The sequence below is a fragment of the Cornus florida genome, unplaced genomic scaffold (genome assembly GCF_030987335.1).
Source record: "Cornus florida cultivar Cherokee Brave unplaced genomic scaffold, ASM3098733v1 CherokeeBrave_3.0.0_Hap2_Chr01, whole genome shotgun sequence".
Lineage (NCBI taxonomy): Eukaryota > Viridiplantae > Streptophyta > Magnoliopsida > Cornales > Cornaceae > Cornus > Cornus florida.
In genome coordinates, this window is record NW_026775571.1 from 18,838,343 (window position 1) to 18,864,675 (window position 26,333).

Below are 26,333 nucleotides of genomic sequence, written 5' to 3' on the forward strand. Positions count from 1 at the left end.
TAGTCAACACAAACTTTAAACAATAAAAATTCATGTGTCATATCATCTTTCAGGTCAAACACATTTTTTTTGAAAATATATGACTTTGATTCAATCAATGAGTAAATATGGACCCCTAAGCCCATTGATATGTAAAAATCCCTAAATTAGAAGGCATTAAAAAATGAGAATAATTTTGAAAGTATCAGTAACAGAAAAGTGATCTGGGGTGTGAGTGATAGTATTTTTCAAAAAGTATTTCAAAGTAATATTTAAGCAAATATAAAATATAAAGAGGCGCAAGGAAAATTAACCAAATTTTTAAAAGTTATTTTAACGTGATTTTTATCCGAAATTAACCCCTACCATATCAATTTTTAGATCTTTGAAGCACGTGCATGAGTGATTTCTCATGTCCTAACTAAAAAGAATGGGTGAATCAACACCCGTGTACGTTAGCAACACGAGAAGTGGGGTGGTTTATCCGCCGCACTTTGAAATCTCCGTCTCCCGGACCCATCGAGGCCTCCAACCAAAACACGTCCAATACTCCCCCATCAACTACACATCTCTCCAGATCGATCTCTCTCTCCCTCCCTACTCGTCCTCTCACTCTACAATTCCACAATGCATTCTTCACTTTCTCTCTCTATACCTCACCATCTATCTTCCTCTGCCATTGTCAGATCAAACCACAACTTCGAACTCTGTTCATTCACTCCCTCCCAGCCTCTTAACCTCAATTTCTGTGGTCTCAGAAGAGAATTTCTAGGGTTTTATCAGCTCAAGAGGTCCGACTCTCACCAAGTTCAAGTATCGAGTCGAAGACACTCCAAGAAGCTCTTAGCTTCCTTGTCCGACAATGGAAGTCCTCCGAAATCGTTTGATTACGACCTTGTCATCATCGGAGCTGGCGTCGGTGGTCACGGAGCTGCGTTGCATGCCGTAGAGAAGGTACGATTCAGTTGCCTAGTTGAATTTGGTGTAAAGTTCGTGTTTATTGGTTATTTTGGTAAGAGGAGAATTGGTTCATTAACTTTGAACAATCGGTCAGTTTAAATTCCTTCAACTATGTTGTTGTAAGTCGAAAGTACTGCATAATTCTCTGGTAATTGGGTTTGAACTGAGCAGATTAGAAGTGACAGTCAATTCTTTTAATTCTTCTGCTAATTTCATCCTAATTTACATTTAAGTCATCTAATTACAACTATTCATAAGCAAATTTATCCTTCAGAAGTTATCTTTATTGTTTTTTTATTGCAAGATACCGCTCTCAACAAGATCCAATTCAGCTCTATGATCATGCCATTGAAATGAGATGACACGCACAGAACCTTAATTTCTGGTGGTGACTCCATAAAGCAATTTTTGCCATTGTTTTAAAATAGATATTTATGATGCTATAGCATTTAGATTAATATTTGTGGTCTATATTCGAAAATTTAGTCACTTCCTTTGTTAACTATACGTAATCAAAATGGACATTTTGTCGTGAAAAATGTGATCAACTCATCTACCAATGTATATGTGTGTGTATATAAATAAAAAAAGAAATGTAAGTAACCCGGGGAAACAAGAAGCGAAAATAATACATTTACAGTCCGTTATTGAGGTTTGAGGTTAGTCTCATAATAGAGCATGCTTATTTGCTCTCTCAGTTGGGAGACATTAGTATGATGAATCCTATTTTTCATTTAACTGTTGTTTACATGTGGTAATTGTCCTTCTGGTTTGTGCTTACTTAGTGAGTTGAAAACTATAAAACATAAATAGTTTTTTCTTCTTTGTTATTTGAAGTATGGTATAATTATTTCAGGGTCTCAAAACGGCTATAATTGAGGGAGATGTGGTGGGGGGAACATGCGTAAACAGAGGATGCGTTCCTTCCAAAGCTCTTCTTGCAGTAAGTGGCCGGATGCGTGAACTTCAGAATGCTCATCACTTGAAGGCTTTGGGTTTGCAGGTAAGAGTATTACCACGTCTCCTGAGGTTCTGAAGGTCAAGCCTAATACACACAACCCCATTCTTATGGAAAGCTTCCTTACAGAAGATTTATATTAATAGCGGCAAGTTTAGCTTGTCCATATTTGTTATTAAGTTGGTGTTGGACTACAGGGAGGGTAAGACCTTCCTTTGGTTCTTTCTTAGATCTTGTAAATGGCTTAGATAGTGATATTTTATTTTGGTTTTGTGAGGCTAGTCTCTTGCACGCCTCACTTGTATATGGGTGTTCCCCTTCTACCCATCATTAAGAATTTTGCTTTTTAGAAAAATGATAATTGATGCTTGATAATATCTATCAATATGGTAATTGACAATTGATGGCCTTTCCCATCTTATTTGTGGTGGCACAGGTGTCCCTCTTTATAAAGCATGGTGACTCCATGGTTAAATACACATGACCTGTCACTGCAGGAAGTAATAGTATAGCATCTAAACTGTAATTGTAAAAAGGATATTGGTACTGTCTACCGGAAACTTCTAGGAATTTAGCCTTCCTCTGAACTCTCTCATCCATTCTCTGGTTCAACCACTTGATTTTTATCATATTGTTCTCAATAGGCATCTTACTTATCCAAAGCTTATTGAACCTTGTTCAAAGTTTTTCTCCATCATTCTCTTGATATCTTATTTATTGCTTGCTGAATGCAACCATATTTTAACTTCTTGTTCTTTTTGGCAATTAATGGAAGGTTTCAGCTGCTGGATATGACAGGCAGGGAGTCGCCAATCATGCAAACAATCTTGCTTCGAAAATTCGTAATAATTTAACAAATTCAATGAAGGCACTTGGTGTGGACATATTGACAGGTTTTGGAACAGTATTGGTAAGTCATGCATGCTGTCACATGGAGTCACTGTCAACAATCACTCTGAAATGAAACCAGATTTCTGGAAATATTAACTAGTGCTTGTTCTTTAATGTAAATGCTATCTTATGGGTGTAAAGCCATTATAAATTGGTTGTTTACAATTTTATTTTTTGATATGTTCAGGGTCCTCAAAAGGTGAAATATGGAAAAGTTGGGTTCTCTGACAACGTGATAACTGCAAAAGATATAATTATTGCTACTGGTTCTGTTCCTTTTGTCCCTAAAGGCATTGAAATTGATGGTAAATATTCTTCTGTTTCTTCTTTATCTTATCATGCCAAATGTAAGGTCTGTTAGCCTTACGATTTCAACCCTAGCTTGTTGCTAATATTTTGATGATAACTGTTACCCAATAATTGACCCCCGCCGGGGCTGGGCCCTCGGGGGGAAGTGGTTGGTGAATAGGGTCTTTGGCAAACAATGGAATTTAATCGATTCAATTAAAATCTTAGTGAAAGCAATTATACAATTTAATGCTAGATAGAAATTTAAACAATGAGCATAAAATAAATAGATAAGGGATAGAGAAATTGCAAACACTTGACACCAATATTTTAGCGAGGTTCGGAAACTCTTACTCCTCGGCTCAAGACCTTTCCAATCCACTAGGCTTCTCCTTTTAGGTGGAGAGCAAACAAGAAGCACACCACTTCTCAAATGCTTAGAGAACAACCTTCTCCTAGGGTCACACCAGCCCTTGGATTATATCAATCCTAGATATAAGATTGTATTGATTTTGTACACTGGATATCTCTCTCAATAGATAGAATTACAGATTTGTAAGCTCACAATAACTCTCCTTTTTGAGATAGATTTACAGATGAAATTCTCACAATAATGACTCTCCTTGCTTACACTATGGCTCTTGTATGAATTGAACTTAAAAGTCTCAAGAGAGAATGAATGTATGAGAACAATTGAATGCTTGAAGTTGGAAGTGTAAGTTGTTTGAATAAGAGTTCTTGGTATGTATTTATAGAGTATGAGAAATATATAAACCAATATAGCCATTCAAGATTATAGACTTTTTGGTATAAAATGAGCATTTTGTGAATATAGCTGTTTTGTTTGAAAAAGATGACAAGCTTTTGAATTTGTATCTTTGAAGACCAAATTTTCAATGGATCCGTTTGAAGCTTAAATGTTGAAGTCAAAAATTGGTGGATATCACAGCTTAAAACACTGAAGTCAAATTTTATGGCTATCCGAAATCAGAAATGGTTTTTAACTTTAGACAGTTTTGTCAGATTTTTTGCCAAACTTTCTGCATAAGTAAATGTCTTTACTATTTTTATATGTCCATTTACTTTAAGTTTACAATGTAAATAAGGAAGTACCCCCCATTTGGATTCAATAAAAAATATAAGAAAATTGAAATCCAACTAAATCAAAATGTAAAAATTCAGTTTTAGTACAAAGTAAGGTTCCCGACAGTTTTGGTAAAAAATGATTCTTCATGTAGACCAATGTAAAATTGATAATAAAATCTCATAAAATCAGATTTGGCTAATTAATATGTAATGAGTAAAAACCGGGAAAAATTATTTTGAAAATATCATTATTTCAAAAATTCATTTTTCATATTTAGCCAGAAAAACAGTTTTTCATGAGAAATGCATGCAAGGGTCCTAAGGTCATTCTAGGGTAAGGAGCCTCAAGTGTTCAATCATTAAAGAGCTAGCTTTACAAGAATATCCTAACTATTACGAATGGTGCAAGGATTCTTTAGCTTGAGAGTTTGCTTCTTGCTTTGAGTTCCAAATGTCTTCAAATGCTTTTGGTTCTTTCGGTCCTTTGAGAATGTGAATTTGAATCTGTTTAATTTTTTTTTGATAAGTGAATCTGTTTCATACGTGATATAAATACATTAGAACAACATAATACAATTTGTTATCATCAAAATATTAGTAACAAGATACATTAGAACAACATAATACAATTTGTTATCATCAAAATATTAGCAACAAGCTTGGTTTGAAATCGTAAGGCGAACAATCTCTCCCTTTTTGATGATGACAAATTAGTATTTAAAATTTTAAAAGTTGAACCAAATAGACTTTTTAATTTGGATTAAAATTTTGTATAAGAATTTTTCCCCCTATTGTCATCAGTGAAGATGGGGCACAAAAGCTCCCCCTGTAGGTATGCTTCCCCTTTCAAGATTGAGAGAATACTTCTTGCTATGTTCGAGAAGTAGCAAGCAATCAAGAAAGGTTATGGACGAGGTACCCAGATGATATGTGCTATCTCTCTTCTGTCATAGACGTATCGGGAAGCGCATTGAGAGAAACTTGTTATGAGATTTGGCTACTGCATTCGCAAATCTCAGATGCATGATCAGAGATAATCTTGCTTTTGTAAGAGATGATTAGAAATAATCTTGCTTTTAAAAGCTATGGTTAAATATTCTTTTGCTTTTAAGGACATCAAAAGTTGCTATATGAATCTAGTTGTGATGCTGCATCATCCTTCAGAAGGTGTGGGGTGCAGTGGAGAAGATGAGTGAATATATAGAATATTGGGAAGTGAATAAAGACGAATGGTAAAAATAATGTCAAACTACTTTTGACAAATTCATGCGAGAAATCCGGAAAGATAAGATCGAGTGAAAAAAGTGAAACGTGAAATTCGAAATATCTTGACAAGTCTTACAGAAGAAATCTTGAAGTTTGAAAATTAAACAAATTTCGAAAAAGTTGAAAATTTTGAAATCTGTTGACAAATCTTACAGAAGAAATCGAGAATGGTTATCAGATTGATACCTTTAAATGATCTTCAAAATCTCACCGTGCAAGGCGTGATCAAAGATCCATTTACTTGAGTAGAGTGACATTGCTGAATTTTATCTTCCTTCTAAGACTTCATTTTTCCTGAAATGGCTTTCTCTTCTCTTTCCAACAACTGTTTCGACCTGAATGTGGTACTTGATGTAGAAACAGATGTCTGGCGCCCAGAATTTCTAACCCAAATGGCCAGCTCACGGTTAATGACTTAGTTATGCTGAATGATACTGCAGCTACAGTAGTAGCTAGGGGTATTATTACTCCAAGAGATGAAAGATTATTGGCGAATAGGACTGATTCTGACACCATTAATGACTCTTTGGCTTTCAGTATTCAGGGTGCTTCATCTGTTTCAAACATGGGTCAAAGACTGCAGGCTAGAACTAATGAAGTTCGACATCTAAAAACTCTAGTTGCAGTCCTTCAGCGAATGCTTAATGATTCTCAGCAGAGAGTTAAAGTGCTTAATATGGAAAATAAAGAGTTAAAGAAAATGGTGGATTTGTATGCTAAAGATTTTGGAGCAAGGCTCGCAGAGTTGCAGAGTTCCGGAGATCTAATTAATGAACAACACAAGAAACTCATGGCTGAGATCCAGAGGCATCCTATGTTTTCTCGTTGAAACTAGGATACTTGTAATAATTAATTTATATAAGATTTGTAGATCTACACTGCCAAGTTCTCTACGAATTGTACAAAAATGATCCTCTGGGAGAGGCTTTGTAAGAATGTCGGCCCATTGAAAATTAGTACTCATAAATTCTAGGTCTATATCCCCCTTTTTGCACATGATCACAAATGAAATGATGCCTAATTTCTATGTGTTTTGTATGTGCATGAAGAATGGGATTCTTAGATATATTTATGGCAATAGTATTGTCACATTAAATAGGAATATGATCAAATTTCAACTTAAAATCTTCAAGTTGTTGCTTCATATAGAGTACTTGAGCACAACAGCTACCAGCGGCGATGTATTCCGCTTCAGTGGATAGAGCAACTGAATTTTGCTTTTTGCTAAACTAGAGAGTGTCCTAGGATATGACAATTGCCACTTGTGCTCTTTCTATCCACTTTACATCCGGCAAAGTCGGCATCTGAATAGCTAACTAAATCGAATGAAGTGTGACGTGGAAACCATAAACCCAAATCAATTGTGCCACATAAATATCTAAAAATATGTTTAACGACAATTAAATGAGATTCTTTAGGACAAGATTGAAATCTAGCACATAAACAAACACTAAACATGATGTTCGGTCTACTAGCGGTTAAATACGATAAGCTACCAATCATGCCTCTATATTTCTTAATGTCAACAATTTTTCCCTTTTCATCCTTTTCAGGTTTCAAGGATGGACTCATAGGAGTCTTGGCATGTTTGGCTTCCTCCAAGCCAAATTTCTTTAACAAATCTGTAACATACTTAGATTGGCAAATGAATATGCCATTAAGAGATTGTTTGATTTGCAAACCTAAGAAGAAGTTAAGTTCTCCCATCATGCTCATTTCAAACTCGTTTTGCATGATAGAGGCAAACTCTTTGCATAAGTCATTATTTGTTGATCCAAAAATGATATCATCAACGTAGATTTGGACAATCAACAAATTTCTATCAATGGTTTTCGTGAATGAAGTATTGTCTATTTTACCACGAATAAAACCATTTTCAAGTAGAAAACCACTTAGTCTTTCATACCAAGCTCTTAGAGCTTGTTTCAAACTATATAAAGCTTTGGACAATTTGAAAACATGGTGAGGAAATTCATAATTTTCAAAGCCCGGTGGTTGTTCTACAAAGACTTCTTGTTCGATAAAACTGTTCAAAAATGCACTTTTAACATCCGTCTGAAATAATTTAAAATTTTTGTTTGATGCAAATGCAAGAAGCATTCTAATAGCATCTAGTCTAGCAACGAGGGCAAAGGTTTCATCACAGTCGATGCCTTCTTCTTGATTATACCTTTGAGCAACAAGTCTTGCCTTGTTCCTTACACAAATCCCCGATTCATCCTTTTTATTTCAAAAAATCCATTTGGTCCCAATGATGGTTTTGTCATTTGGTCTAGGAACTAAATTCCAAACTTGATTGCATAAATCTCTAAGTTGAGATCTAGTGCCAACTCCTTTGGATGGATCACCTATGACTTGATCTAAGGGGTGATCAGGTATATATTTCCAAGTCTTTGGAGGTGCATCATTTGAATCTTCTAGAGAGGTATTAATGGGGGACTCTTTAAGGGCCCGTTTACTAACGCTTTCACTTTCTTATTTTTACTTTCTGAAAAAGTAAAATCATGATTTTGATTTCTTGAACTGAAATAGAAAGTGAAATAATGTTCAATAATTTATTTTACTTTCAAAATTTTGAAAGCAAAAAATAGGAAGTTAGTTTAATAATTTTAATTTTATTTTCCTGTTATATTTGTCTCTCTAATTCTTTTGTTATCTTTCTCTCTCTAAATTGATTACTATGTTTGCTTTGCTTGCTGCAACTTCCATCTCAAAGAAGAAGAAAAACAGAATACAAGTAGTAGAATAGAGAAGAAAGAGAGAGAAAGAGAAAGAGGAAGAATAGAGAAGAAAGAGAGAGAAAGAGGAAGAGAGAGAATCATAAGAAAATGTTCCTGATACATCATTCTTTCTTGGTCATCTTGTGTGTAAGAGATGGTCATCTTGTGTGTAAGAGATGGGTAACACACAGAGGCTTCTTGCATCTGAGATGGGAATTATTGGGTGTCGATGCCGGAATCCATGGAAACCAGAGCCTTGAATTTGGGTCTCCCTCTCGGATGCCGGAATCCACAGACAAACTTATTGGGACTAGAATTTTGGAGTATTAATTGCTTGTGGATGCAAATTTGGGTCTCCCTCTCCGATGCCCAATTGCCGGATTCCTTGCTCATATCGTCATAGCCTCGTCGCCGTTCGATCTGCTGATAAGTTCAGTCCGGCCTCATCTTGGAGACATTGCTCGTTGCTTCAACACCTCCACCATCGTGAAACCCTCACTCACCATCACCCCTCTCTGCAAATCCCATGCCGGCCTCGTCGTGCTATGCGCAAAATTCTGGGGAGCTTGCAAAAACCAAAGAAGATTTCGGATGTGGCGATGATGGCGGTGGTTGTTGACGGCGAGGGTCTACTTTTGGTTTTTTTTTTTTTCTTTTTCCCTGTGACTGAAGTTGATTTAGGTATATTGTTGATGGCTTTTAATGTGTGTGAGAGAGAAGAGAGATGGTTGTGGCAGTAGCTATGGTGGGAGGAGGTGGCAGTGGCAATGACCATGGCGGAGATGGGGAGGAGATGGTGGTGAAAAATGGTTATAATATTTTTTATTTTTATTTTTATAAATAGTGCTACAGTAGAGAAAGTAATTTGTGTGAACAGTGTAGAAAATAGAGAAAGTGAGGATTTCTCACTTTCTCTTTTCTTCACAAAATTAGAAAGTGCTTTTTTAAAGTAAAAAAGTGAAAGTATTTTATTAAACATGATTTTTACTTTTACTTCACAATTTTAGGAATTGAAAGTAGAAATCAAGAATCATTCCTGTTAGTAAACAGGCCCTAAGTGAAGTCTCATTTGATTTATTTTCTAGATTGAGATCAATAATACCCTTGTTAAGTTCAATTAGGTCATCATCCTCTTCTAGAATATTTTAATGAGGAATTGTTAGAGACTCATCAAATGAAACATGAATGGATTCCACAACAACTTGTGTTCGTTTGTTGAACACTCTATATTCTTTGCTTCTAGTTGAATAACCAAGAAAGATACCTTCATCAGATTTAGCATCAAATTTCCCAAGGTTATCTTTATCATTTAAGACAAAACATTCACTCCCAAAAACTTTGAAGTACCCAATGTTGGGCTTCTTCTCATGCCATAACACATAGTGTGTTTTGTCTATGGTTTTTCTAATAATTACTCTATTTATGACATAGCATGTGGTGCTAACAGCTTCGGCCCACAATGATTTAGACAATTTATGCTCATTGAGCATGGTTCTAGCCATTTCTTGAAGAAACCTATTCTTTCTTTCAACAACTCCATTTTGTTGAGGAGTTCTCAGAGCCAAGAGATTATAATTAAAACCATTTTCATCACAAAATCTCTCTCTGTCTTGGTTTTCAAACTCTCAACCTCTATCACTTCTTATGGTCTTAATCTTACATTCTTTTTTGTTTTGGACTCTTCTACAAAATTTTGTGAAGATTGTATGAGCCTCATTTTTTGTGAGTAAGAAGACCCAAGTGTATGTAGAGTAGTGATCCACAATAACAAAAGCATAGAGTTTACTACCAAGACTAGCTACTTTTTCAGTCCAAATAAGTCCATATGAATTAATTCAAGAGTCCTAGTAGTAGTGATGTCCTTTTTACTTTTAAAGGATGTCTTGACTTGTTTGTCCAATTGGAAAGCATTACAAGTTTTGTCTTTAATATACTTAGTCTTTGGGAGGTCTTTGACTAATTCTTTTCTAGACAATTTAGACATCAAGTCCATATTAGAAATTCTGGGCGCCAGACATCTGTTTCTACATCAGGTACCACATTCAGGTCAAAATGGTTGTTGGAAAGAGAAGAGGAAGCCATTTCAGGAAAAAATGAAGTTTGAGAAGGAAGATAAGATTCAGCAATGTCACTTTACTCAAGTAAATGGATCTTTGATCACGCCTTGCACGTTGAGATTTTGAAGATCATTTAAAGGTATCAATCTGATAACCATTTTTGATTTCTTCAATAAGATTTGTCTACAGATTTCAAAATTTTCAACTATCTCGATTTTCGAAATTTGTTTAATTTTCAAACTTCAAGATTTCTTCTGTAAGACTTGTCAACATATTTGGAATTTCATGTTTCACCTTGTTCACTCGATGTTATCTTTCCGAATTTCTCGTATGAATTTGTCAAAAGTAGTTTGACACTATTTATACCATTAGTCTTTATTCACTTCCCAATATTCTATATATTCACCCATCTTCTCCATTGCATCCCACACCTTCACTAACAACCAAACTTTCCTTCTAAAAGATGATGCAACATTACAACCAGATTCATATAGCCAACTTTTGATGTCCTTAAAAGCAACAGAATCTTTAACCATGGCTTTTAGAAGTAAGATTATTTCTGTTCATTTCTTGCAGAAGCAAGATTATCTCTGATCATGTATCTGAGATTTGCACTCGCAAATCTCATAACAAGTTTCTCTCTCTGCGCTTCCTGATACGTCTATGACATAAGAGATATAGCACATATCATCTAGGTGCCTCTTCCATAACCTTTCTTGATACTTGCTCCTTCTCGAACATAGCAAGAAGCATTCTCTCAATCTTGAAAGGGGGAGCATACCACGGGGAGCTTTTGTGCCCCATCGTCGCTGATGACAAAAAGGGGAGAAATTCTTATACAAAATTTTAATCCAAATTAAAATGTCTGTTTGGTTCAGCTCTTAAAATTTTATATACTAATTTGTCATCATCAAAAAGCGGGAGATTGTTAGCCTTACGGTTTCAACCCAAGCTTGTTGCTAATATTTTGATGATAACAAATTGTATTATGTTGTTCTAATGTATTTATATCAAGTATGAAATAGATTCAAATTCACATTCTCAAAGGACCGAAAGAAAAAAAAGAAGAAGCTTTTGAAGACATTTGGAACTCAAACCAAGAAGCAAACTCTCAAGCTAAAGAATCCTTGCATCATTCGTAATGGTTAGGATATTTTTGTAAAGCTAGCTCTTTAATGATTGAATCTTTAGGCTCCTTACCCTAGAATGACCTTAGGACCCTTGTATGCATTTCTCATGAAAAAAACTATTTTTCTTGCCAAGTATGAAATTTTGAAATAATGATATTTTCAAAGTAATTTTTCCCCGTATTTACTCATTTCATATTAATTAGCCATATCTGATTTTATGAGATTTTATTATTAATTTTACATTGGTCTACATGAAGAATCATTTTTTTACCAAAACTGTCAGGGAACCCTACTTTGTACTAAAACTGAAGTTTTACATTTTGATTTAGTTGGATTTCAATTTTCTTATATTTTTTATTGAATCCAAATGGTGGGTACTTCCTTATTTACATTGTAAAGTTAAAGTAAACGTCTTTAAAAATAGTAAAGATATTTACTTAAATGTTTTAAATGGAAATAAGGTATGCAGAAAGTCTAGCAGAAAATCTGACAAAACTATCTGAAGTTAAAAACCGTTTCTGGTTTCGGATAGCCATAAAATTTGACTTCAGTGTTTAAGCTGTGATTCTGGATATCCACCGATTTTTGACTTCAACATTTAAGCTTCAAACGGATCCATTGAAAATTTGGCCTTCTAAGATACAAATTCAAAAGCTTGCCATCTTTTTCAAACAAAACAACTATATTGACAAAATGCTCATTTTAAACCAAAAAGTCTACAATCTTGAATGGCTACATTGACTTATATATTTCTCATACTCTATGAATACGTACCAAGAACTCTTATTCAGACAACTTACACTTCCAACTTCAAGCATTCAATTGTTCTCATGCATTCATTCTCTCTTGAGCCTTTTTTTTTGGTAAGTCATTATCTCTTGAGCCTTTTAAGTTCAATTCATAGAAGAGCTATAGTGTAAGCATGGAGAGTCATTATTGTGAGAATTTCATTTGTAAATCTATCTCAAAAAGGAGAGTTATTGTGAGCTTACAAATCTGTACTTTTATCTATTGTACAAAATCAATACAATCGTGTATCTAGGATTGATATAATCCGAGAGTTGGTGTGACCCTAAAGGAAGTCATTTTTTTTTTTTTTTGATAAGTAACCCTAAAGGAAGTCTTGAAGAAGGTTATTCTCTAAGCATTTGATAAGTGGTGTGCTTCTTGTTCCGGTTTGCTCTACCACCCGAAAGGAGAAGCCTAGTGGATTGGGAAGTCTCAAGAAGGGTCTTGAGCTTGAGGAGTAGGAGTTTCCGAATCTCGCTAAAATCTTGGTGTCAAGTGTTTTCAATTTCTCTATCCCTTATCTATTTATTTTATGCTTATTGTTTAAATTTCTATCCAGCATAAAATTGTATAATTGCTTTCACTTAGATTTTAATTGAATCGATTAAATTCCATTGTTTGCCAAAGACCCTATTCACCCACCCCCCCCCCCCCCCCCCCCCCCCCCCCCACGGTCAATTATTGGGTAACAAGGTTTTTTTACCCATTCAACCCCTTCAAGCACCACACATTTGTGGGACCAAGATTGGATAATGCTAGTATAACATATCAAATGCAGTTTTGGTGCCATTGATGTGTCTATTCTTCGTGATTCAATGTCCCTTAAAAGATGCATTTATTTTTCAATTTAATTGGCTGTGCTAAGTAATTTTTTATTTATAATTAAATGATAAATCTATAGGAATGTACAATGGGAAGCCGAAGTATGGGTAGGGGGAACCTGAGGAGGCATAACCCTGACAAAGAAAAGACTAGTATACAAAACCACAAGGTCCAGCAGCAACAAAACAACCAGATTATAATGACCCACAAGTCCTCAAGAATCCAAAAAAGCAACAAACACTGTCACTAAATTAACTGTAGCACACTCAACACAGAGAAGCAGCAACCCACATATATCACTGGCAATAGTCATCCTTCCAACGCACAACGAAATACTGACTTTGGCTTAGTAAAAGCACAGGATGTATCTAATACTTCACTAATACTTGATAATCTTCCTTGCAATCCCTTTCTCTGTCTTATACAGTACTATCTTTATCCTTATAGTCATTCCCAAACGTTCTTATCTTTCACTCGCACCAAATGTGGTAAATAAGGGAGATGCACACTGTTTTTAACTTGGGATTAACTTGTATCAAGTAATTATTTACCATTGACCGGTATATATTCTTCTTTATTTTTTTATGCCAAAAGTTAAATTTGTACACAGTTCATCCCTGCCAACAAGGCAGCACCATCAATGGTGTGATGAACACAGGACAATGTAATAGGTTTTTTGACTTCTCAACATTCAAAAATCAGTTTGTCAAATGCGGCGTCGTTTAGGATATTTTTATTTCTTTTTTCTTTTTCTCAACTCATTTGGAATTTGGAAATGCATGCCCAGTATTTGTAAGTTGGGAGGGCTCAAGTGATCATTTGAAACGTTAAAACCTATGTGACAAAATATGATTGCAGATTATGAGTTTTAGGTTTTTTTTCTCAATCAATCTCCTAAAATTTTGTAGAGGGTATATGTGGGCTAAAGTTTTGGCACATCTAAATAAAGTCATAAATAGGGGTTTCCTTGTTGTGTAGGTTGTTCAAAGGTGTTTGAAGGAATGAATTGGTAGGAGAAAGTAGAGAAGTCCTCCGCAGTTACGCTTTCAGGAGAGTCTAACACGCGCTTAGACTTTAGAGATATATTTGAATAGAAAAATTTGAATAAAATATAACTGAGAATGATAAAAATATTCCACATTTTCTCCTCCACCATGGGTATAGTGGATGCAATCATATATTCAATGTAAGAGAAGAGAACTTGGCTGCAGAAGTTTGATGATGAGATTGGGGCGGAACACAACTTGGGGAAATATGCTTTTGGTCTAAGTTTTGGAAAGTATATAATGACCCAGCGTCCTTGTTATGGTTCTTATGTTTGGATGGATGACCTCTCATCCCATAATCCATAATATCAGAAACATGGTTTTGGCAATCTTGTGCTTTCTTCTGGTCATTAAACATTCTGATCACTGGGTAATTGCCTGCAGGGAAGACTGTAATTACCAGTGATCATGCTCTCAAATTGGAGTTTGTTCCTGATTGGATAGCTATTGTAGGAAGTGGCTATATTGGGCTTGAATTCAGTGATGTTTATACAGCACTTGGAAGTGAGGTAGCTTCTTCTTGCTTTTGAGTTTAATACAATTATAAGACACTACCTTGTTCTGGTTTAAAATCAAAGATTAAGTGGTCCATTTGCCCCAGAGTCCTTATTAATTGCATTTCTCTTCTGGTTTTTCTTCTTAATTAATAGAATTTCAGAAGTGCATATATATGATTAGCAGGTCTGTCCATTATTTATTGTTTTTGGATGTGTTACTTTCTCCTTTTACTGGTATTACCACTTCAAAGCCTCAAGTTTTTTTAAAGATCATCTGATTGTTGCATCATTTTTTTTTCTTTGCCTGAGATATTACTACTTTCTAATACATAGAGAGTAGGTTGGATCGATAAAACAGGAAGAAAATTTACACAAGGAATCATTAAACAATAAGTAAATATTTGTAACTCCAATTTTTTCTGCCTCCCCGCATTCACTTTATTGGACACAATCACGAGTGATCAGCAAATGTTTCTGCAATGTTCAACTTCAATGTTACAAGTCTAGTCCGTGAAAATGCAATGAAATATTGTTGTGATTAGTTTTAAGAGGATTTAAATGTTAAAGTTACACCCTCTCTAATAGCTTGAGATTTTACAGTAGATGGTTGTTAACATGGTATCAGAGCATGCAATGTCATGAGTTCAAATCTCACAGTCACTCCAATAACTAAAATTGAAAACACATGTCGGACCAAAAGAAGGCTACACGTCAGGGGGCGTGTTAGAGGATTTAAATATTAAAATTACACCCTCTCCAATAACTTAAGCTTGTTAACAATTAGCAACTAAAATCTTACATAAAATTTCTTCAATTGATACTCGTAGTTCCATTCTTCTTGGTGAGGTAATTCACTTTCATAAGTTTTTTACTTGGTCTCTTCTTTGCCTCTAGAATCAGTTTAAGCTGCATTTTGTATTTTGCCTACCGCTAATTACCGCAAGTAGTTATTGTAACTTTTTTCTTGTGCCTGTATTTTTTTTTTATTATTATTATTTTCATAGTTGGTACTCACACACACATGCCTTCGAAAACTTGAATTGTTTTTGGAAGTCAGCCAAATTGACCAAAAAAACTAAAGAGCGTGTCCATTTTTTTTTGAAAAATAGGTAACTTTTATTGAAGCTCTAGACCAGCTTATGCCTGGATTTGATCCTGAGATTGGAAAGTTAGCCCAAAGAGTTCTAATAAATCCACGGAAAATTGACTATCATACTGGAGTTTTCGCAACCAAGGTAATTATTATTATTATTATTATTATTATTATTTTGTGTTCGATGGATACACGGCATTCAATTTTATTTATTTATTTTACCTCAGATAACTCCAGCAAAGGATGGGAAACCAGTCACTATTGAGCTTATTGATGCCAAGACAAAAGAACCAAAAGATACTTTGGAGGTAATTTAGTCATGTCATGTGATTTGTTATAATCTGTGGTTTTCTAACAAAACTTGGAATCTGCACTTGAGAGCTGGCATGCATTGCTGCATGCAAAATTTCTAGTATGATTCTTGTTTAATATCACAAACAGTAAGAATTTAAGGCCTAAGCATTTCATAGATCGTCTGAGTGTCAATGAGTGCTAAGCACATCGATTATTTTAAGTTTTAAGAAACCATTAGAAGGATAAAGAACATAGGATCAAGGCAGTTGAAAAGCTATGTTTCAGAGGTGGTTACCCTAGATAAGGCTGATTGTTCTCTCTCACACACACACAAAAAAAGAAAGAAAGACTCAGTGGTCAACCCTAAGTAGTTTGAAATTTAAGGCTTTGGTGTCTTCACTTGTATCCCTTCCTCTATGGGACCATGATGGGAAGTGTGGACCCTGATAAATACTGGAATGCTGCAACCCGTGGATGTAACTCCAAGTTTTGGGTGAACCATGTAAAATCTGTGTGCTCTTGCTTATGTGTTTGATCTGTTTTTCTGTTAATTTTCACAACAGATCAAAGGTCCTCTCAATGATAAAAGGGACTCGTGAAGAGATTGTATAGTGGGGGCCCAAGTCCGGGATGTTTGGAGGGTTACGCCTTTGTGTGTCTGGTGGTGTATTTGGCTCGAGAGGAACAAGAAATCTTTCGAAGGAAAGGAGAATCCTATTTCTATGCTTAAGTTCTGTATTAGTTCCACTCTTTTTTGTTGGGTTGTAGGGAGAAATTATAGATCTTTAGAGGAGATTGTCGATTTTTCAAGCTCTTTGAAAGTCTAGAGGCCCTTTTGGCCTTGTGTAGTTCTCTTGGGATGCGCTCCCCTTTTGAGCGCTTTTATACAATTTTACTTATCAAAAAAGTAAAATAAAAGGGGCTCTGGAAACCCCAATTTTAGATACTGGTCATTTTCGAATGCTTTCTGCTTATGCAGATATTCTATAGTAGTCATTTCACCCATTATGGCAAGCTTTGTTTTTTCTATTTGCTGTAGGTAGATGCAGCATTAATTGCAACTGGAAGGGCTCCTTTCACAAAAGGTCTTGGCTTGGAGAATGTACGTCTTCTTACACATATGAGATTGTATAAAGCTGTCTCATGTAGGTCATATCACCCATTATATCAATCGTTTTTCTGCAGATCAATGTTGCAACAGAACGTGGTTTTGTTCCTGTTGATGAGCGCATGCAAGTGATTGATGCAGAGGGAAATCTGGTTCGTTTTAAATTCCATTATGAGTGTATCTTTTCTGGATGGTTCTAGCCAAGTGTTCCTGACATGGAATTTCTATTATTAGGTTCCTCACTTATACTGCATTGGTGATGCAAATGGAAAAATGATGCTTGCTCATGCGGCAAGTGCACAAGGAATTTCAGGTAAGCTACAACCTCATCATTTACTATTTCAATTTCAACATTTCGTTTACTCATATTTCACATAGCTCTCTTTATGTAGTTGTTGAACAAGTTAGCGGAAAAGATCACGTGCTCAATCATTTGAGCATCCCAGCAGCTTGTTTCACTCATCCTGAAATTAGTATGGTTGGATTGACTGAGGTAGATATTAGATCTTCCAAATAGAAGCTGTGTGCTAGTATCTGATTATGCTTGACTAATATTTTTGCTTTTCCTGCGTTCTATGTTAAATGCTCTTGCAAACAATACCGTTCAGTACAACAGAAAACTTGATTTGCTTCATTTGGTTAGCAACAAACTGTGTTAACAGTTAAAAGGCACTATTTCTCATGTGTCCCCCCCCCTTTAGCCCGAAATTGATGCATTTATTAATGGATTCCATTGTTCCTCAACATGGCTTCCATCTATGCAGCCTTGTTTTTTTCTCTGGTCTACTCAGGAATGATCTTTGATATGCTGCACTTACGCCCCTTGCCTACTAGGTGAAACTTCTCTTTAAGTAGGTTCTTTTAGTTAGTCCTGTCAAAACTGTGTTCCAATTCTCAAAAGTGGCGTCTCTGTGTCTTTGGTCACGAGCTAAGAAGCATGGACACTGACATGGACACGGATACGACACAAAATGGATGCGCCGACACATCAAATTCTAAAATAGTAGGACACAAACACGGCGTGGACAAGGCTAATATAAATATAAGTATTCATTTATATATCTATTGAGTACAATAATTCTAAAACTTTAATTAATTTATAATTTCTATACTAAAGTTCCATAAGTTAGAAGATGAAGTTATTCAAATATAAAAAAGAAATATATTATATTATATATGATATTACTGTCCTATCTTGCCATTATAAATTATATTTTTGTTCACACATACCGTGACAGTTTTATACAAGACAAATAGTGGAGGATGTGTTGGTCAAGTATCCTGAGTGTCTGAGATGTGTCGGTCAAGTGTCTGAAGTAATAAAAATTATTTTTAAGTCATGGATGCGGTAATGAAGTGTCGGACACGTGTGCATGAAGTGTCAGTATCCGACACGGAGTCGGACACGGACATGGAACCTTCTACGAAGTGTCCATACTTCTTAGGTCACGAGTCTCATCATGCATGGATCATCAAAAGCATCATTATTTGAAATAGTTTTTGTCAGAGCTGTGTAAGGAAAAAAGTTTTGAAGTGATAAATTGTCTTATCGTGTGAGATAAATTGTCTTTTTGTGTGAGCCAGTGTTTCTAGTGTTGTCCGTCTGAAGACAGTAAATAAAAAATAGAGGTACAATAATCCAGGTTCAAATATTATATTTTTTTTCGTCCAAAAAACTATAGTAAGGAAAAATTAAAAAATATAGAATACAACCATTATAAAATGGCAGTAATAAAATTAAAGTTTTAAAAAGAGATAACAAAAACAAAAGAAGGAGATAAAAAGTAAAAGAAAATTGAGAGATTTTGAAGGAGAAAAAAAAAAGATTTGATTGAAAAGGGGGAATATAAATTTCTTTTGAAAGGAATTAATAGAGGAAATTAAAGGGGGGGAGGTGAAGAAGAGAAATTTCAGGCGGAAAATTCTTTTTGCATGAAGATTTTCCTTTCTTCTCCCAAAATTCTTATACTCTTTTTCTTTCTTTTCCGGTAGTGAAAATTAGTGATTTTTATAATTGGTTCTGTGTAAGTAATTAGTTTTGACGAACTGGTAAATTTTTACAGCCTCAAGCTAGGGAGAAAGCTGAGAAGGAAGGATTTGAGATAAGTATTGCGAAAACAAGTTTCAAGGCTAACACAAAAGCTCTTGCAGAAAATGAAGGGGAGGGACTTGCAAAGGTTATATTTCTAACCCTTTTTTCCTTCTATGTTATTTCGGTGCAGAAAATATGGCACTGGAACCACTCAACAACAGGATAAGTCTACTGATGAAATGATCAATTAGCTAATTCACAGCACTGTCATTTACGTGCTGAATGTAGTAAATTAGAAATCACTTTCATATATTTATATATATTTGTTGTAATGTCACTTTCTAAAAGATGCAATTGCTAAAGATATAGAAATTAAATTTTGGAATAATGTTTCTTGGGCTCCTCAAGATGAGATTTGCTTGATTCACATTTTCCAGCATAACGATATTAATTGAAAATTCCGTCTGCTGGATAGAATTGATAGATGTGATCCACTGTGCGAGTATCAACTAGAAAAAGAAAAAGAAAAAAAAAAAATGAATACGGATGCAATTCTGAGTTTCTCTTCTCTCATTCTGTCCGTTTATTGTTTCATTCACACATTTCAACATTTAGATTTTAGGTCCTTGCCCTCTTACATTTCTATGCATCTTAAGTTTCAACTTTCAACTTTTGTATCAACTATGTTGACCTATTTTTACTGTATAGGTTTGTTATTTGCTAAGTTCTGTACATGTTACCTTTGTGCAGTTGATATACAGACCTGACAATGGGGAGATACTTGGAGTTCATATTTTTGGGTTGCACGCTGCAGACCTCATCCACGAAGCATCCAATGCAATAGCATTGGGTACACGTATCCAGGTAGTTTACACGTGCTAACACCTCACTCCAGCCACATCAACTGCTACACTTGATATCAGCCTTTAGAATAGGGCTGCAACTCAGACGGGTTAGAGGTCTAGCCTGAGCCCAACCCGACATATAAAATGCTTAGCCGAAGCCCAACTCTAACCCTACCTTCAACCTTAACTACTCAACCCAAGCCCAACCCATCCTTCTAGTTTTAAACTCGGGTTTTAACTTGGGCTTGGATTTTGAGTTCGAAAGCCAGGTTTAGTTTGGGTTACCCATATGGCCAATTTGATTAAATTACTCTTAAACAAAAAAAAGTTTTAAAAACTTATTGCAAATTTTTAATAAATTACTAACAAATGCTTATAAAAGTAATTCTACTAAATACAATAAATTAAGATTTAACAAAGGAAGTTGCAAAAGAAAAAAGGAGATAATAATTTGAAGAGTATATATAATGCATTTAAAGTTGATATATATATATATAAATAATATTAGAATTCGGGTTCAGTTTGCTCGGGTTGCTAGTACCTCAACCCAAGCCCAACCCTAATTAAGTCCGGGTTGAAAATTTCCAACCCAAGCCCGACCCTAATTATAATAATGATTGCCCAAGCCCGCAAAACATTGGGTTGCGCTCGGGCTAGGTTCGGGTTGCCCAACCCAAGTTGCACTCCTACTTTAGAATGAACCACTTACTTATCAGTTTGAAGACTCTTCCCCTCCTGCAAACTTAGTCATCCGTTTTTAGGCCAGCAATTCAGTTCCATAACTGATAATTCTCATACCTCCACCTCCTAAGTGGCAAGTAGCTGTGACTGGAACTAATTTTTTAAGAGTTATTCGATAACACATGATCACTGTTTGTGCATTTGTCATCCTGCAGGACATAAAGTTTGCAGTTCATGCGCACCCAACCTTGTCTGAAGTTCTTGATGAACTCTTTAAATCATCCAAGGTAAGCTTGTGTTGCTTAACTTGCGTACGGCTGCATGGAATTGGAGAAAAATTTACTTCAATTTTGTGAGTTGCTTTTCTCCAATTCCAATTCCAATTCCATGCACATGTATTAATTGCTAGTTCCATATGTTGCATGATAAATGTTACAAAACTGAGAAGCAATAGGGCTGCAAATGAGCCAAGTTGAGCTGACCAGGTGTCCCCATGTAACATTTTCCTTGACATTATGGACTTGAATTTCCCAAGTCAACAGACAATGCAGTGCATACATTATGGTGAAAAGTTTGTTTCCAACATTTACAGTGATATTGCTATTTACACTGAACACCTGAGAGGTTTGACTTCCATGGTGGGTATTTGTGTGTGTATTTACCTAACCAAAAAAAAAATATATATATATATATATATAGTCATTAACACTATGGAGCTTCCCTCCCCCACCACTTGCACTCCACCTGAATTTTCAATAAGCAAAAATGACAAAATTACCCTTCAAGAATGGTGTGTGGTGGTATTCTTTTTTTTTTTTTTTAGTTGGTACTCACACACCCATATCTTCGCTTAGGCTTGAACCCTTGACTTCCCTTTGGGAAGTAGGGGGCTTGGTACCGTTGGGCCATTGATCTGTTGGGAGGTGTGGTGGTATTCTTGTAATAATTTTGAGATATATATTTTAAAGGACAATTGTATCATTTAAATTTTTTACTTAAAAAAAAAAAGAGAGAGAAGCAAGTGGAGAAAAGTGAAGTGAATATGATCTCCCTAATTATTTTCCTAAAAATGAAAATATTAAGATACATTTGTAGAATAACAAAAGAAATCACTTCTGACACTTGTTTTTTGGGGAGCAGGTTAATGCTCATGTTCCTAGTCCAGTTGGTGAACCAGTAGCAGTGTAAAGCTTGTTGTATGATTGATTGATAGTAGGGAAATTCACCTCTCCAATCAAATGAGAGAGGAAATGGACCATTGAGTGAGATTGCCACATTCTCAATATCTGAGTTGGACAATTCTGAAGGATTGATGATGTATTTGTGACTTTCTTTTTGTAAGTTATTGTAGTAAAAATTGCAGTTTTTACTCATTCAGAAGTTTTTACACAATTTTTTCACATTAGATGCTGTGTTATTCTTGTTATATAAGAGAGTCATGGGTCAGAGCCATTTTAGATGTTCTGAGCTATGTTTTATTCTTTCCATATATTTTTGGGTACCGTTAAATTTTAAAAATTTATTTATACAGTTATTGGGACCAAACCAAGTCCATTAAGAACTTCAAGTCTTCGAAACACGCGCGCGCGCACACACACACAAAGGTACTTGTAACTGTAAATGACTGAAAATTGTGGTACCTTCTGATAAATAACGAAGAAATGGAAAGGATTAAAAAATTAATAATAATAATAATTGAACATTTTCACCGATTTATTTGATTTTATTTTAGTGAAAAAAGAAGAGGATAATTGTAACATTAGATAAGGATGGTGAGAGGATGCCTCTGGATCTCAGCCATGAGTTTCTTGTGGTGTTCATTAATTACATCTCCGGAACTCTGCAACTCTGCGAGCCTTGCTCCAAAATCTTTAACATACGAATCCACCATTTTCTTTAACTCTTCATTTTCCATATTAAGCACTTTAACTCTCTGCTGAGAGTCATTAAGCATTCGCTGAAGGACTGCAACTAGAGTGTTCAGATGTTGAACCTCATTAGTTCTCGCCTGCAGTCTTTGACCCATGTTTGAAACAGATGAAGCACCCTGAATACTGAAAGCCAATGAGTCATTAATGGCGTCTGAATCAGTCCTATTCGCCAATAATCTTTCATCTCTTGGAGTAATAATACCCCTAGCTGCTACTGTAGCTGTAATATCATTCAGCATCACTGAGTCATTAACCGTGAGCCGGCCATTTTGGGTTAGAAATTCTAGCCGCTAGACATCTGTTTCTATATCAGGTATCACATTCAGGTCGAAACGGTTTTTGGAAGAGAAGAGGAAGCCATTTCAGGCAAAAATGAAGTCTGAGAAGGAAGATAAGATTTAGCAATGTCACCCTACTTAAGTAAATGGATCTTTGATCATGCCTTTCACATTGAGATTTTGAAGATCATTTTAAGGGGTCAATCTGATAATCATTCTCGATTTATTTGTAAGATTTGTTTTGTCCACAGATTTCAAAATTTTCAACTATTTCGATTTTCGAAATTTGTTTAATTTTCAAATTTCAAGATTTCTTCTGTAAGACTTGTCAAACATATTTAGAATTTCACGTTTCACTTTTTTTACTCGATGTTATCTTTCCGGATTTCTCGTATGAATTTGTCAAAGTAATTTGTCACTATTTATACCATTGGTCTTTATTCACTTCCCAATATTCTATAAATTCACTAACAATCATCTCTATTGCACCCCCACACCTTCACTAACAACCAAACTTTCCTTCTGAAGGATGATGCAGCATTACAACCAGATTCGTATAGCCAACTTTTAAGTTTCATATGGATCCATTGAATATTTGGCCTTCAAAGACCCAACAATTTCAAAAGCTTGCCATCTTTTTCAAACAAAACAGCTATATTGACAAAATGCTCGATTCTCAAGATCAAATTAGAGATTCTCAAGATCTGAGTTGGACAATTCTGAAGGATTGATGATGTATTTGTGATTTTCTTTTTTGTAAGTTACTGTAGTAAAAATTGCATTTTTTACTCATTCTGAAATTTTGCTTCATCTTTACACAATTTTTTCGCATTAGATGCTATGTTATTCTTGTTATATAAGAGTGTCATGGGTCAGAGCCATTTTAGATATTCTGAAGTATGTTTTATTATTTCCATATATTCTTGGGTACCGTTAAATTTTAAAATTTTATTTATACAGTTATTGGTACCAAACCAAGTCCATTAAGAACTTCAATTCTTCAAAACACACACACGCACACGCACAAAGATACTTGTAACTGTAAATGACTGAAAATTGTGGTACCTTCTGATAAATAACGAAGAAATGGAAAGGATTTAAATATACATATATTGAACATTTTCACCGATTTATTTGATTTTATTTTACTAAAAAAAGAAGAAGATAATTTTAACATTAGATAAAGATGGCGGTAAAGGCTCGGAAGAAACAGAAAATGTTTTATTTTGAGATTGCAAGGATATAACATAATAAAACAAGAATTACAACGAAACAAGAAGTGAAAGGAGATTTATTATTATAATAATAATAATTATTGTTATTATTATTTTTTGGTTTACCATTTGTCCCGAAATTTAAACCCTCAACCCTCACCCCTAGGAAACAAAATTCTCTTTAGCATAATAGTGCATGTATCCTAACAAGTGAGGAGAATAAATAATAATAATTATTGTTATTATTATTTTTTGGTTTACCATTTGTCCTGAAATTTGAACCCTCACCACTAGGAAACAAAATTCTCTTCAGCACAACAACAGTGCATGTATTCTAACAAGTGAGGAGAATAAATAATAATAATTATTGTTATTATTATTTTTTGGTTTACCATTTGTCCCGAAATTTGAACCCGCACCACTAGGAAACAAAATTCTCTTCAGCACAACAGTGCATGTATTCTAACAAGTGAGGAGAATTAGTGATACAGCTTACGAAAATATTGAGATGCTTGGCCTTGCTTTCCACTGTTTTCGTAAGGTGCATCCCAATGTTCTCTTCACTGGTTGGGACATATGCACGGTTGTGCGGGAGAGAATTTTGATCACACCACTAAGCTATATTGGTTTTGCATCTTAACATTTTCCTAATGTGTATCACTAATTTTCCTCCCTGTTTGGACATATACACTGTTGTGCTGGAGAGGATTTTGATCCCACCACTAGGCTATATTTGGCAATGTATACTCAGTATGAAATTTGCTAGAGAGGATTTGGACCATGCTCAGGACCTTATTGCAAAGTAATCCTTTCAATGCAGATTTGATTGCCTTCAATTAAAAGCAGGTGCAGAATGCAGTTGGAGCAGGTTATTATGTAAAATGGCGACATTTAGGTTTGTATAGAGTTAGGATGGCAAAATATCCCGCCCCTTCCCATTTAGAATGGTATAGGGAATTTCCAGCTCCGCCCCGTTTAGAACGGTATAGGGAGTGGTTAAATGGTTTTGGAAAGAGAAGATTAGAATTAATAACCCAGATGGTTATGGGGCGGGAATGGAAAAAGGTCACCCCGCCCCATTTATATTGCTTATACTTAGTTTATATTCAATAATATTAAGTATTTATTCTATAAATCATAATTTATTCTTTTCCAATCAGTAAATATATTTTTATATTATTCTTATTTGATAACTCCTATATATTATTTTGATGTTGCAACAATAATTTTAGTCTTAAATTTAATTGAGAAGTTGATATTTGTTTTTATCCGCACCAGGAAAAAAAATTATGCTCATAATTGAAAATTTGTTTTATTATTTATTTTCGTTACATTTGTATTACAATTACGAATATACCCTACAAACTCACCTCACCTCATTTAATAAACAGTTTTTGGACATGAGGGTAACTATTCTAAATGGGGTTGGGGTTGGGGTTGGCCCCCAAACCGCCTCCATTGGTTGAAAGATAGGTGAAAGGAGGAGGCTGAGGGTGGAATATTAGCAAGGAAAGGGGGGCTGTGAACTACTTACCAAAATAAATCAATAAAATATTGCAAAAACATAGATAAATTTCTATATATCCCCTTTGTCATCTTGAGAAGGGTGCATTTGCGGGGGATTTTTACCCTCAAGTCACTCACCAACAATAATTCATGCGGGTCTAACTCCCTCACCAACATTAATTCACTCACCAACTTAGTGGATCATCTACCCCGCCCTTTAGACTTGTAATTACCAGATAAATTCCCAATTACTCACCCCGATTCCACAGTGCAAACAACATTTTAAGTCAAGGATAATAATAGAGATGGGCGGGTTTGAACCTGGGATATTAAGACGTCCAGATCGTTATCTTACCAACTCTACCAAGTCCCAGGATCGTTACCTTACCAACTCTACCAAGTCCCAGGATCCTCTAAGTTGGTTCTCCCTCGTTACCTTACTAACTCTACCAAGCCCTTGGATCCTCTAAGTTGGTTCTATCGGCTTTTCAACTTATGGGGGTAACACACAAGTGGAACTGATGGCTCAGAACACACATTTTTGTCGCATACAATGTGAAAAGAAGAGAGAAGATCCTCCTTACACCACAAAGTGTGATCTCCATATAGCATCAACAAACCCTTAATGCAGGCTCTATTGCAACAAATAATACATCCATTCAGTGTCTCCTTTAAGGGCAATCGGGATCAGGCCTTGGACAGAAATTTAGGAGGACGGTGTAGAAGGAAAAGAATAACCCCTTCTGGAAAGGGGTGAGGGAGGTGATAAATCTTATTTCGGATGTGAACTAGGAAGGGAAGGAAGGGGGGGAGTGAGGGAAAGGGAGATTCGAGGGGAAGAGGAAGGGGGAGGTTGTGATAG

The 26,333-nt window shown here is 35.3% G+C and overlaps 1 protein-coding gene across 1 annotated transcript; it reads left to right on the plus strand.

Annotated features, from left to right (window-relative positions):
* The first annotated feature begins 430 nt into the window (after nucleotides 1-430).
* LOC132293382 (dihydrolipoyl dehydrogenase 2, chloroplastic-like) lies at nucleotides 431-22,031 on the plus strand. The gene is made up of 15 exons (XM_059790841.1): nucleotides 431-933; nucleotides 1,796-1,942; nucleotides 2,673-2,807; nucleotides 2,976-3,093; nucleotides 14,377-14,501; nucleotides 15,599-15,724; nucleotides 15,810-15,890; nucleotides 16,916-16,978; nucleotides 17,062-17,136; nucleotides 17,219-17,297; nucleotides 17,377-17,477; nucleotides 19,048-19,161; nucleotides 19,767-19,880; nucleotides 20,758-20,829; nucleotides 21,683-22,031. Exons 1-15 carry the CDS (start codon nucleotides 607-609, stop codon nucleotides 21,728-21,730), a joined length of 1,725 nt encoding a protein of 574 aa, XP_059646824.1. The 5' UTR covers nucleotides 431-606; the 3' UTR covers nucleotides 21,731-22,031.
* Nucleotides 22,032-26,333: the final 4,302 nt, after the last annotated feature.

Coding starts and splice junctions, on each gene's coding strand:
- LOC132293382 (XM_059790841.1), top strand. CDS start 607: ATGCATTCTTCACTTTCTCTCTCTATACCTCACCATCTATCTTCCTCT. Junction 1,943..2,672: donor TGAAGGCTTTGGGTTTGCAG/GTAAGAGTATTA, acceptor AATTAATGGAAG/GTTTCAGCTGCTGGATATGA. Junction 19,881..20,757: donor CATTGGGTACACGTATCCAG/GTAGTTTACACG, acceptor GTCATCCTGCAG/GACATAAAGTTTGCAGTTCA.